The following is a 13,408-nucleotide window of genomic DNA, read 5'->3' on the forward strand; positions in this document are numbered from 1 at the left end:
TTCGCAGAGAAACACACTTATTTCCAAGTAACCAACCAACCGAACCAACTCCGAACCCGGCACCGTTGGCCCGACACCTCTGGGAGCGAGGGGCGGGCACGTGGTGGGGCTGGGGAATGAAGGATGCGGGATGGAGGACACGAGATGCGGGATGGGGAATGTATCCCTTCCCGCTGCTCCGCTCCCCCTGGCCTTTAGGTAGTCATTACGATCGCCCGAAAGCGCCGCGCGGGGGCCTTGGGCTGAGGGAGACTAAGAGGCGGCGCGGGTGGCAGGCGCGGCGGGGCAGCCCCGGTGGGCCGTTGGGCGGGCGGGTCCTGATTTCGAACGCAAACGGCCCAATGGGAGGCGCGGGCAGGGCCGCGCGCGGTTCGAGCGGGCGGTGATGGTGCTGTGCGGGGTCTGAGGGGGGACGGGACGGGACGGGACAGGGGGGAGAGAGGGCGGGGGGGCGTCGGGATGGCGGAGCAGAGGCGGCGGCTGGTGCGGCTGGCCGTGCTGGAGGAGCTCCGGGTCTCGTATGGGATCAAAGTGAAGGGCGGGAGCTGTCTGGCAGCGGCCAAGGAGCCGGGAGCGGCGACGGCGGCGGCGGAGGTGAGCAGGGTGGGGGTGCGCAGAGGGGCCGGGCAGAGCCAAAGCTCACGCGGGTCTGGGGCTTGTCGCGTCCCCGGCGAGGCCGCGGGCGCCGGTTCTGGCACCATTTCCGTTCCCGTAATGCTGCGGCTCCCGCCGGCCGTGGCGGGGCATTACTTCCCGCCGCGGGGAGGCCTCTTTCGTTTGCAATGGGGAAAATCGCTTTTTACCGTTTTCCCCAGGGAGCAATTGCTCCCGACAGTCGCCAGACAGCCGTGTTGTGATCCAGGAAGGTAATGGCTCAGTGATGCTGTTGCCCTCGCCCCCAGCAGTTCAGGACTTGCGTGTTGCCAGGCGGGCCAAATGATGGAGGGGATGTGTTCCTCTTTTGTTCGTATACTTGAGGATTTCTGAAACACCCACGCTTGCCTCTGATCTGTGCAAGAGCTTTTTATGCTTTGCTGTGATTAATGTCTCTCAGTACAGAATTTAAATCTTAGTGATTGTATTCTTGGAATACGTACCTACTGTGTAGTTTCTAAAAGCTCTATGCCTTTTACTTGATTCCTTAGATTTTTTTTGTTTAAAGAACATCATTTGCATGGTTTCCTAGTATAACACATAACTATAGGAATTTCGGTGCCGACAGCTCTGGCCTTGATTTGCCAGTGGTCCTAGGAATGAAATCTGTCCCATTATCTTAAATACCTATTTTGAATTTGCTGAAGGGGAAAAAGTGTGTTTTCTGTCTCAGGACTCTTATTTAAAACTAAAGTATCATATGAGTGGCAGCACTGAAGTCCATTTCAGAGCTCTGATCTTCAGGTAGACTCTTAATTTATGAAGTGTGGACCACTGTCAAGTCCTAAACAAGATCCCTGTGCCACTGATATGGCACAGAACTGAACATCCTCAGACTGAGCTTTCTGTTAGGCTGACAAGGTATTACACAATGCTGCAGTAATCCTTGGTCAATATAGGCCAAAGAAGTTGTGAAAACTCTTGCTGGAGTTGGGTTGTTTGGAAAGGGACAAAGCAAGAGTTAATTTAGAATTAGTTTTCTCCCCCTTGTCAATATCAAGCCTACAGTTCTAGACACTTCTTTCTTTTTTCATTTGAAGAGAAGGTAATACGAACTGTGAGTAATACATGCATGTCCTAATAAAATATGTCTGTGTTGCTGTCTGTAATATTTAAATTGTATGCAAGGAAGAAAATATATATTTAAATTACTGAGTAAGGCAGGAAAAGCTACAGAATAGGATTTGTTTTGCTGGGGGCATTTTATTTCTATGGTGAGGGAACAGACATAATTTTATTAACTTTATTATTTGTCAACTACGAATTTAAGTCACAACTTCAGATACTTCACACAAAACCTAGAGGAGTGAGCAAATCAGGAATTGTAAATGTTGAATTACAAACCACTGGAATTCTCTATTATGCTGTCGTGTAAATACAGGAAAAAAATATTATCTCTTGGAGTTAATTTTCTTTTTTCTAGTTTTGGTAGCAACCTGGAACACAATGGCAGGTGTGTTGCTCCTCTTTCCTTATCGTGCTATGCTTGTTTTCTGTAGGACAGATAGGCATGAAGTGGCCTAATGGGCTAGTTACTGATTAACTATTTTTCTAACGTGGTCAGCAGTTCAAGTTTCAGGTATAAATGACCAAGAGGTTGCATCCATCTCTAATAACAAGTTGGGCATGATCCAAATCCTCTTCTGGTTGGGAGAGGGACTGGCTTGCATGTTTTGTAAATAGAAATGGAAAAGAGGTGAGGTAAGGAAATAAAAGTGCCAAGTTGAAATGTGGGCTTTTATAACTGACACAACTGTGTAGCAACCCCAGAAATAAACCTGCGTTTAAAAAATGCTGAATGTGAACATCAGTAGTAATGACTGAAGAGATTGCTAATTTTCTAATATGTAACAGATACTTTAATGTCTGGCTAAAATGCTAAATATGAGAGTTCAGAACATTTTTCTAGATTATTCTCTTGAGTTTAATCCTCCCTGAAACAGCAATTGTGAGTGTCTGAGATGAAGAAAAAAATTACTTTAAAAAAAAGAAGTTATTGTGATTGTCTTATGTTGATTTTAAGAAAAATAGGCTTTAGGTAATTTGAAAAGCTAAAGTGAGATTACGAAACAATCTGGTTAATATCCTTACTGATTTGGGAGCCCTATAAGAAAACTGACTTCTTGTAAAATTAAAGGTGTAAAACATACTCCAGAAAACCTTTGTGCTCTTTCTCAATCATCTAGGGTGTTACCTGTAACTAGAATCAACATAGTCTTTGATATCAGTGCTTTGATGACAGTGCTTTTCCAGACAATACTGTCTTATCTGAAAGACTGTGTTTTGTCTTAACTACCTTTATACTTGTGCTTGTGGAATGTGTGCTTTTTTGTAATATGTAGTTGATAATTATATCAACTTTTGAGTAATATTAATTGAATTTTGTATTTTAGGGTAAAATCTTTGGGATATCTTTTTATGCGCTGCCACGATCACTTGTGCCAGAATATGGTTACATTCCAAGGTAAATTAACAATGTATATTTAGACTTTACACCTACTTTGCTCTCTTTGTAGTATTGAACCCTTGTCAGAAGAAGGAATGCAATATTTCTTCCAGGTCTGCTAAAGCTTATGGTGGATATAAGAATAGTTTCAACTGGGGAAGGAGGGATGCAGAAGTTAGATGGGGAATTCAGAGCCACAGCTCTCATTCAGTTGTATTTCTTTATACTTCTTGTCACTGGCGGAAATTATTCTATATGTTAAGTTTATAACAAAACTATGAAATAGTTTATCTGGAAAAAACAAGCTTTATTCTGAGCATTGAATTATGTTACTGTTCTATTCTCAGCTTTCTGGTTGATACTTGTGAATATTTGGAAGAACATGTTCATACTGAGGGACTCTTCAGAAAGTCTGGATCTCTTGTTCGTTTAAAGGCTTTAAAGGTATTCTGTAAAACTACTCTTGTTTTTCTTAATAAGCTGCATTTCACTTGATCATCTGCATGTTTTACTATTTGGACTCTTTTCAGTCGTATTCAAGTTTTAATATTGGAAGTAGATTGGTAACATTACGTGCTTTAGAAATGAGAGGAGATCTAGTCCAAAAACTGACAGGTTTCCCTTTATTTTTAAAATATTTTGGCCTTGTGACTGAACAAGCTAATTAACAGTTGTGCACACTGGATGCTGTGAGAATATTTGTTTAGCAATGTTCTCCTAGAGGGTGTGTACATGGGAAACACGTAAATTACACATGTGGTGTGACAACATTGCCCGTGTCTCACTGTAGGTACTGTAGTTGGGTAACACATGACAAGGCTGTAGCTAACTGTGGGGAAGATGTGATTGTCTTTTCTGACTTGGGCTAGAGGATTAATGCCTAAACTTAAAATTTGATGATAATGTTGAAGACTTTAAATCATGTTTCTTATGAAAAATTTCAGAGTAAACTGGATCAGGGTGAGAACTGCCTCTCAGCTGCACTGCCGTGTGATGTTGCAGGGCTTCTCAAACAGTTCTTTAGAGAGCTGCCAGAACCCATCCTTCCACCTCACCTGCAGGAAGGCCTTGTCAAAGCTCAGCAGCTCGGAAATGAGAAGAAAACTGCAACTGTGCTGCTGTCGTGTTTGATGGCCGACAGAATAATTGAAACTTTGAGATACTTTTTCAACTTTTTGAGAACTGTGTCATTAAGGTGAGTGCGAAGAGAGTGGTTGTAAACAGGCCTAATTCCTTTAACAACTTCTCTTTCCAGGCAAGTGCTGTAACTTTCTGTGAGTGGTTTGAACTTTAAACTTTATTATCTGCAGACGTTCATTAGAATTCAGTCATAGTCTTTTATTTCATAAATCTCCAAGCTGGAGACTTGACTTTGTTCAAGCTGTATTTCTCATTCTTCTTTGGAAAGCAAAATTACCGTAATCTAACTGATACTTTGCATTCCCCAAAACTGAAGGGGATCTATAACCTCTATCCTCTTGATTTCAATGACGTAGTTGTGCAATTACCTGGCCTGGTATGCATAAATCTACACATTAATTTTGTCTTGTTATGTAAGCACTTGAGTAAATTAGTCCATTTTTATTTTTTTAACTGCATTTGTCTTATTTGGTCTTTTCACTGCTGATGTCCTGATAACTTGTATAAAAAACCTTTTCTTGTTAAGATCCAATGAAAACAGAATGGATAGCAGTAATCTGGCAGTGATTTTTGCTCCCAACCTCTTGCACTCAAATGAAAATGAAAAGATGTCAGCTAATATGGAAAAAAAAATTCGCTTGCAAGCTGCTGTTGTGGAAACACTTATTGACCATGCAGCAGAAATCGGTAAGTTCATGAATGTTTATCAAAATGTCTCATTGCACCAACTTGTATGCAGCTTTTCTTTTCATCTTTTAAGAATAATTTAAAAAAATATTTCTTAACTAATCCAGGACAAGTACCAGAATTTATCTTGGAAAAGATTCCTGCAATGTTGGGTGTTGATGTCTTTCAATCTACTCCCTCACTGTGGGGCCAGGAAGACAGTGAAAATGAATCTCCCAGTGAATGTCAGAGGAGGAGACACCGAAGTGTTGGGGGTAGGTATGTTGTGTGAAAGTTTCAAAACCAAAAAGAGAATTGAAACTTCAGGTATCCTGATCCTAAATGCTTGCTTTGTCCAAAAGCAGAATAGATGTCTGTGAAACTTGTTGGGCTTGACTTGCAAAGTCTATATAAGACTTCAGTAATCACATTACTTTAGTTTATATTTACTGAGTTTATTCTAATGTGTCTGTTGTCTACCAAAAAATATATTTTGGTTTGTATGGATTTGTAAACCCAAATCCAGCTTTTTGTTGAGTCAGCTGCAGGTCCTGTTGCAAAACAGTAGAAGTTGAGTTTTTTGTTCTGTTTTGGTTAGGTTTGGGGTTTTTTTGCTGGTTTTGAAATGATACTTTAACACATACCTTGATAAATCAAGTCTTGAGGAAGTAAGGATACAAATGGCAGGTCTGTTTTTAATTAGAGTATCTAATTTGTGTTTTGAAGTGTAACTTTGATATTATTGGATACTGTGTGCTCTGGTATCACGGATCTGGGGGTTTGGTGTGGTTTTTTAGTTTGGGGGTTTTTTTGTTTGGTTTGGTTTTGGATTTTTTTTCAATTTTCAATAGGGTTGGGTGGGGTTTTTTTTGCCAAATGTGGACAATCAAATGGTATATCCTCTGTTCTACACTCTCAGAGGAAATGCTGTGGAATACATATGCTTGACTTGATTCCAATCCACTATAACACTCATCTTCTATGTATTGCTATAAAAATATAGGTATGTATTTAGCTCATTTAACAGGAGTGTTAAACCTGACAGCAATTGAAATTAAGGCTGTATGATTGTATATGTTTAACCAAGGCATGTTTTGTTGTGTAATATGCTTTTCCTCTGAAGAAGGGAGACTATCCCGGAGTTGCAAAGTGATAAAACACAAATGTTAACATTTTGAGGAGAATCAGTTAGAATTTGGTAGTTCTGTGGAACACATTCTGATAGTAGGTAGATTCTACTCCTTTTTCAGATGTAGTAAAACACAGCATTACTACATTTTATGTTTCTGAAGATGAGCTTTTAAAAACTACGGGATATCCACCAGACACTGTAAAAGTACCACAGCCTGTAGTTTGCTAAGCTTTCCTGTGAACACATGGAAATACAACTGTAGGTTGCAATAGCACTGTAGGTTTTGGTACACGAAACAACCATTTAAACTGATTTGCTTTATTTCTCCCTGAAAAGAATACAGGTTAAACTTGAGTTGAAAATAGAGCAAGACAAACTTCACATTTAAACTTGATTGCTCGGTGTGTCTTGCATTTCAGATATTGTTAGTGGAGCATTGAATAAATTTAAATCTAACAGAACACCCTCCACTACACCTCAACAAGACAAAAGCGGTAGGTATTGGTGTATTTGTACTAAATAAAGCCCATGCAGTATCTTCTATATTTGTTAACTATATTCCACAATTTTTTTTTATCTGAAGAATTAGAACTTAGTTGAAGATAAGTGATTAAATTTAAATTGTTTAAAACTGTGAATATAGATACATATTTATTGAGGATACTGCATTTACTGTAATTCTTGGAGCAGCTACAATCACTGCAGCAGTGGGCTCTGTGGTTTACTTCTGGGATTACACAACCAAACTTGTGCTTTTTAGCTAATGCACACTAAGGCTTCAGTGCAGTAGTGCAGCATTTTATCATCTTGGGAATGAATTTGCCAGGACTGAAATTCTTTCACACTTACTCTGTCTCCTAAACTTACGGAATATGACTATACTTTTACTTCCTCCTAATACCTATATTGTTAATTAATGTGTGGGTTTGCATTTTCCTTTCTGATACTCTAAACTTGCAAAAAACCCCAACAAAATAAAAAACTGAACCCTAAGCCATACTGATTGCTTTGCCTGTTCAAAATGCGTGCACTTTGGCTAAGCTTTTATAACGATTTTCTTTCAGAGTTAAAAAAACCAGAACAACTATTTATTTTAGTAAACCCTGAAACTTTTAAGTTGTTATTACAAATTGGATTTTCTTTATTTCAGTCCTTTCGTCAGTGACTCCAGTGGTTCTTACTCCAAGTACCAAGCGTAAACTTCCAACTGATTGCTCTCAGGGCTTGTCCAGCAAGAAGAGACGGTCTTTTAAGCATAGTTTTGCCTTTGAGTTCTTACCAACTAGCATTTTTAACAGCAACTCAACACCAGCATCAGGTACAGTGCCTTCACTTTTTCCTCTTTGCTTGGAGTCGTTGTTTGTGGCTTTTTAATTTAAGTGTACAGTCTTCTGTTCTTGTTAGGCAGTTACTGATACTCATTACTTTAGTGTTCCTTGCACAACTTCCCCATCTCATTGCATAGTGTATGTTTATGTACATTAGTAGTGTCATGTCACAAGGACTGAGCAAAAGCCCAAGTTTTCTATTAATCTCTGACTTGCAGTCCTGATGTCCTTTTACTTTTTCCCTCCCTCTGTATCATTGAGGTTATACTCCTGTTTCTGTTTTAGAACACAAATCCATGCCTATGCTTCCAACTTCTTGAAAGTTTTTGCCTTCTGTCTCCTAAATGCTTAAATAGCTGATTTTAGCTCGATGTGAAATATGATTGTTGCTATTATAAAGGTTCTTTCGTGTATACAATCACTTCTTGTTTTCTCTAGATGCTAAATAATCTCAAAACTCTGAAGAATCATTTTTACTTTTGTTTGGTAGTGCTTTAGTACCACTTTATTCTACTAGAGCGCTTTCAGCTGTCAGGCTCTTCTGCAGATCCTGGTGGGGATTTTTTTTTTTTTTTGGTTCTTTAATGTCCTGCCAACCGAAGTTAGTCTGAAAAAAATTTCTAGACTGGCTGTTTGTTTTGCCTGAAGATTATTCCTTCCCCCCCAAATGAGTGATCTTAAACTTACTGCTTTTATTTATTAAATCATTTCATGTTCTCTAAAATTCTTGGGTTTGTGCATAAGCAAATCAAAACGATGACGTTTTGTAAAGATAGTATAATGCACGTGTTTCATAAAAAAAGTTCAGTAGTACAACAGCAACTCTTTTCTTTATTGTTTCTTTAACTATTCTGGCTAGGTACGTAAAAAAAATAAATACTGCAAATAATATTGAGACTGAATCTAATTTTTCTTACTAAGCTCTTAATTTGAGGAACTGATTTGATGATAGCAGTGTGGAAACTCACTTGAGGTAGTGATATCAGTAGCATGTAATTGCGTTCCAGCCACTTTTATGGATGCTACAAGGAACAGCTTCATATAATATTAAAGTGGAAGTCAAAGTAATTTCAAGCCAGCACTCCACAAAATAAGAAAACAAATCTTGTGCTGTTTAAAAACCCATTCTTCATTGTGTTAACTGTTAAGTCTTTACCTGAAAAAATGTGACTATTTTAAATTCATATAAATATAATTTTGTTCCTGTAGTTCACTTTGAAGCAAGTCCCTGTGTGTCTCTTGAGTCATCACAAACCTCACTGTCTCCTTCAACCATGGGTGAAAATCATCTGTCTAGTACGGGGAACAGAAGAAGTAAAAGACTTGCAAGCAAAAAATTATACAGGTAATTTGCCTTAACTCTCAGAACATAAAGATAAATTGGAAAGGTGGGTCTACATCTCTTGACTAATGATATGTAAAGTCTCAATCTGTCTCTACCTTTTTTGGTAGCAACTTGTGTCTGGTCTTAAAATGACCAGATCTTCCAATGTGGCAGAATGGAGCTCAAAACAAAATAAGAACTGGTATAGTAGCTTCCTGTGCCTAGTAAAAAAAGGTTGGCAAGAAGGCAATAAAGTAAGTAAAACTAAAGGAAATAACCATAAATGTCAGGATGTTTTCACTGGGCTCCTGAAGAGTTTTTTTATGTGTCACTTCTTCCCCTCTTTCCTCCCAGGGCTGAATCAGGAAAGACAGGTTGTTTTTCTCCAAAGATCAGCCGAAAAGAAATGGTTCGTAGGTCATTGCGCTTGAAATTTGGTTTGGGGAAAAGCAATAGAGAAATGGTAAGTATTCTGCTTCTAACCCAGTCTTCTTGTTAGTGTGCAGATTTTAATCCAAAGGTTTGGGCACTGATTTTCAGTAGCAAGAAGGACTTATTTTGTAATGGAGGGGATCACAGCATTAACTGGACCTGCTAGCTGTCAAGTACAAGAAGCCTGAGGTTTATTTTCATAGCAGTAACTGATCAGCTTGTACTGTGTTTAGCTGGGATGGAACAAGAGGCTGGGAGAAGGGCAGCTGACCTGAATTGACCAAGGAGTGATTCTGTGCCATGTAATGTCAAGCTCACTAGTAAAACTGGGATGGGGATAGTTTTTGAAAAGTAGCCACTTCTCAGGGGCTTGTTGAGAATTGACCTACTTGTTGTAAATGATGGCCTTTGTATGGTGTGGGTTTGGATTTTTTTATTTGTTTGCTTTTGTCTGTGATATGTCTGTGTCTTTCCTTTTTTACCTTTCCAATTCTCCCCCTCATTCTGCTGGGGAATGGGGAAAGCAAGCATGTGGCTGAATGGGACCTTACCTGCCAGCTGGGATCAACCCCACCACACTTGTGATCAGTAGGTCTCACAGCTCCTGAACTTCTGACCTTGCAAAGCCTATGCACAGAATCACTCTATTCAGAGTGTGATTAAGTCTATCTTACTGCAGGTAGGCTGTTCCCTACCTAGGTCTACAGAGAATCAAGGGAAGATAAAATATGGCCAAGAAAATGCTGCTGTGGCTGATTTGCATAGCCTTTTCCTGGAGGTTCATCTGTAAATGAGATTACAAGTTTATATAAAAGCAACTAACACTTTGTGTTTGTTCAAGAATATTGTATCAGGATGTACAGTTGGCAATAGATCTGAAAATATTGGAAGGCGTCTTGCAAGTCAGCAAGGTTTGGAAAACAGAATGGAATGTGGAAAAAGAGATGGACTCTTCAGCCCATATGCCAATGAAAAATTCCCTAAGAAAGGTAATTATCTTACTGGGTATATTAGATGGGGAAAACTTTTACTTTTGTTTTTGTAAAGCAAAAGTAACTTTATGAATAAAAGTATAAAAGCAATTGGATTAGAAGTGTGCTTCTAGCTAAAGTTACTTGAGTGTTAGTGGCTTCTGGGGAAAAAAATTGGTTTAGGATAGGCTTGTTGTGTTTCTAGTGCATTTTAGTAGCTCTGTTTTGTTAGTGAAGTGAGATGAGATGCATGATTTCAGTTCTTAATATTGCAACCTTTTTTCACATTTCTGAAATTTAAAGGAGCAATGGTGTCTTTAAATTCAGTACTGCTTGGAAAATTAGTTTTTTAGTAAGAATTTTGCCTATAATTATTGTTAAAATCACAAGATACTCTTCTTAAACATTGATATTTATTTTAAGGTTCAAGGAATGCAAGCAAGTCAGAAGAAAACTTGCTAACTCCAAAATGTGACAATAAGGTAGTTCACCGAATGTCATGGAATAGTCCTGCTGTTATGGAGTCTCAGGTGATCAGCAAGAGTGAGCAGATTCTGCCAGGACACCCTGAAATGAGAGTTGGCTCTTCAGAATCTGTTTCGTTATCTGGAAAGCCACCACTTGTTCCAGATGAATTCAAGTCCACAACTGTAAGCAAACAAGACAACAACTTGGAACTTGTGCTTTCTGAAGAGGAAAGTAACTCAACTGCAGAAACATTACTGAAAGTTAAGCAAGCCTTCTCTGCATCTGGAAGTATTCATCACAATTTGATAGGTGATAAGTTTTCTCTCATGAATGTGGCAGGTGAAACATTAAATGAAACTCTGTGTCCCGCAGGGCTCGCTCCAGGGAAAGAATTGTTAACTGAAGAAGTTTGTGAAAATCTAGCAAATGTAAAATCCAGAGAGCTGTTGCACCAACTTAATCAATCTTCTACTGCTGATAAACAGCAATCAAAACCCCCTGAAATTAAAGTTTTGGAGAAAAGAAACTTCAAAACATCTCTTGAGATTGAACTTCAGGTCCCAAAACTAGATACAAAAAAATTAACAGAATTTCCTGTGCCTCAAGTACTGGACAGGGAAGACAAGTTGACTGTTCAGAACAGTTCAACAAAAGATGACTTAAACAAAATAGATTTCTTTGGAAGGAAAGAGGAAATAGAATTAATACACTCACAAACAGCTGAAAACTGTGTGGTAAAATGCTGTAATTTAGAAGAAGGTACTGCTAAACTTTCTTCGGCAGGACAGCTTCCTACTTTACAGTTACCTAAATTGCAAAATGAAGTAGGCAACCAATACTTGAAAGCTGAAAATTCTGCTAAAACTTTAACTAAAACATCAACTGTTTCTGAGAGTGGAAAGGTTTCTGACCACATACAGTGGTTCAACAAGCTTTCATTAAATGATCCAAGTTCTGCAAGCGAAACTAAACCACCTCTGAAATTTCAACGTACTCCAGTTAGACAGTCTGTAAGAAGAATGAATTCCTTGTTGGAGGCTAACAGACGATCTGTAAGCTCTCAGCCACTTAAATCAAGCAGTGTTTGTTCACCACTTGTTAAATCTTTGAGCTGTGATTCTGCACTATTCTCCTGCACAGAAAAGCCCTCAAAGAATTCCATGGGTTTGCCGTGCAGGAGTGAAAGTATGTGTGACCAAATTTCTGTATCTCATAAGCAGCTAGACTTAACATCTAAATCACTTTGCAGGCCATCAAATCCCTCAGAGAAGCCTAATGTTTCTGTCAGACCTGGAATCTATGATCAAAAAGTGACTGTTCATCCATCAAAATCTGTTCTAGAAGATCTAACCAATCATGAAACGGTTAAATCCAGTTTGAAAGTTAATGCAAATATAAATATTCAAGGTGCTGCCCCAGAAAAATCTACAATCGCAAGAAGTGCTCCAGGAAAAGAAAGAGTTCGTTATAGAGGTTCTCCAAAGAATCCAATATCTAAAGTGAAATTGCTACCAACTGCAAAGCCAGTAGACTTATGAGATCAAATATCATGTCTAACTGGGTTCATTGTAACTTGGTTAACCTTTAGAAAGATCTAAATTTTTATGATTTTTTTTTAACTCTAATTATTTGTAATTTTTGATTTATTTTAACTGTGTGAGTCGTGGAGATGTACAAATATTAATTTGTTTTGTGTTGAGGTTTTCTTCATTTACTGAAACTTCTGTAAATGTCAGTTCAACTAAATGAATTTAACTTCTAAAACAAAAATAACCTGTTTCTACAAATGTTTGTGTTAGATCTCAAATTTGATTATTTAAGCTTCTAAAAACATGCTGCATCTCCCAAAACAGTTTTTGCAGTATTTAGATTAAGTACCAAGTTTAAAAAAAACCCCAAACTTCTCAAATATTTAAAACAAAACTAACAGACATCGGAAAGAAAATATCTTGATGCTGAGTAGTGGTAATTAAAGCTATTTACTTTTTAGTTTTAAGTGTGTTGTAGCACTACTCGATACTACGAAGTTGGATCTTATATGAGCCTACTTCTTCTGAGACAATGTTTTTTACTTCTATTGGAGTAAATTGGGAGCATATTTTCCTTGTTGAGTAGGTAAATGTCAAAATAAAATTCGTGCGTGCACATACACTGGAGAATTATTAGAACACTTGGAAAACAAATGTGAAGTTTATTCAAAAGGCAAAAAATCTTAAAAACTTCATCCAGTGATGTGCTCTGCAATAGGTACCAAGTATTTTCAGTTTTGAGCAGTAAAATTTTTTATCTTAATATGAGAGGAGAGTTTTAACTTATTTTTAGAGCAATAGAATAGTGTTAACTAGATGGTGCAGAAGCTGGTTTTAGATACTGACAGTGTTTCAAGAGATGAATGTAAGAAGCCATAGTGTGTTAAAAGTTGATTCGCACAAGCAAATGTTTATAATTTTTAGAATGAAAACTGTTTATGTCTGTCATCAGTTGTAAAATTATTTAAGAGTAAACACTTGAAACTATTCATTAGCTTTTTATAAATGCGAATTGTTTATTGGCAAAATGTTAGAGCTGAAGCACTGGATATTTTGGTTTTAATAAAACCATTGGTTTTTTTCCCTTTTCTGAACTTGTTCTTCTATAATGACTTAGAAAGTTAGATTATGTTGTTATATGCACACTGTAGGCACCAAAATTAATAAGGCTGAGAAAACTGAAGTCAGAAGCAAATCTGTTCTGGCTGTCTTTTTTGTTCATCTTAGATACAGTTTGGTGATTCTCACAACTAACAAAAGGCATGGTGCAACACAGTTTATCAGCAGTAGTCTTCTGACCTTTTTAAGCGGTATATTA

The 13,408-nt window shown here is 38.1% G+C and overlaps 1 protein-coding gene across 2 annotated transcripts; it reads left to right on the forward strand.

The window, feature by feature from the left end:
- Window positions 1-408: 408 nt before the first annotated feature.
- ARHGAP11A (Rho GTPase activating protein 11A) lies at window positions 409-13,184 on the forward strand. Of its 2 annotated transcripts, XM_027642351.1 has the most exons (12): window positions 409-594; window positions 3,048-3,118; window positions 3,448-3,544; window positions 4,045-4,295; window positions 4,767-4,927; window positions 5,035-5,181; window positions 6,458-6,532; window positions 7,189-7,356; window positions 8,576-8,711; window positions 9,045-9,153; window positions 9,964-10,111; window positions 10,517-13,184. In XM_027642351.1, exons 1-12 carry the CDS (start codon window positions 460-462, stop codon window positions 12,097-12,099), a joined length of 3,081 nt encoding a protein of 1,026 aa, XP_027498152.1. In that variant the 5' UTR covers window positions 409-459; the 3' UTR covers window positions 12,100-13,184. The 2 variants fall into 2 exon arrangements, with proteins under 2 accessions (XP_027498152.1, XP_027498153.1); XM_027642352.1 differs by lacking the exon at window positions 6,458-6,532 and having other exon boundaries at window positions 412-594.
- The last annotated feature ends 224 nt before the right edge of the window (window positions 13,185-13,408 follow it).

Source organism: Corapipo altera, unplaced genomic scaffold (genome assembly GCF_003945725.1).
Source record: "Corapipo altera isolate COAL_440 unplaced genomic scaffold, ASM394572v1 23b, whole genome shotgun sequence".
NCBI classification, from domain to species: Eukaryota; Metazoa; Chordata; class Aves; order Passeriformes; family Pipridae; genus Corapipo; species Corapipo altera.

Bases quoted from the DNA above. Each gene is read 5' to 3' on its own strand.
- ARHGAP11A (XM_027642351.1), top strand. From the start codon at position 460: ATGGCGGAGCAGAGGCGGCGGCTGGTGCGGCTGGCCGTGCTGGAGGAG. The intron at 3,545-4,044 runs GTATTCTGTAAA...GAAAAATTTCAG, and splicing joins TTCGTTTAAAGGCTTTAAAG to AGTAAACTGGATCAGGGTGA. The intron at 7,357-8,575 runs GTACAGTGCCTT...TTGTTCCTGTAG, and splicing joins CAACTCAACACCAGCATCAG to TTCACTTTGAAGCAAGTCCC.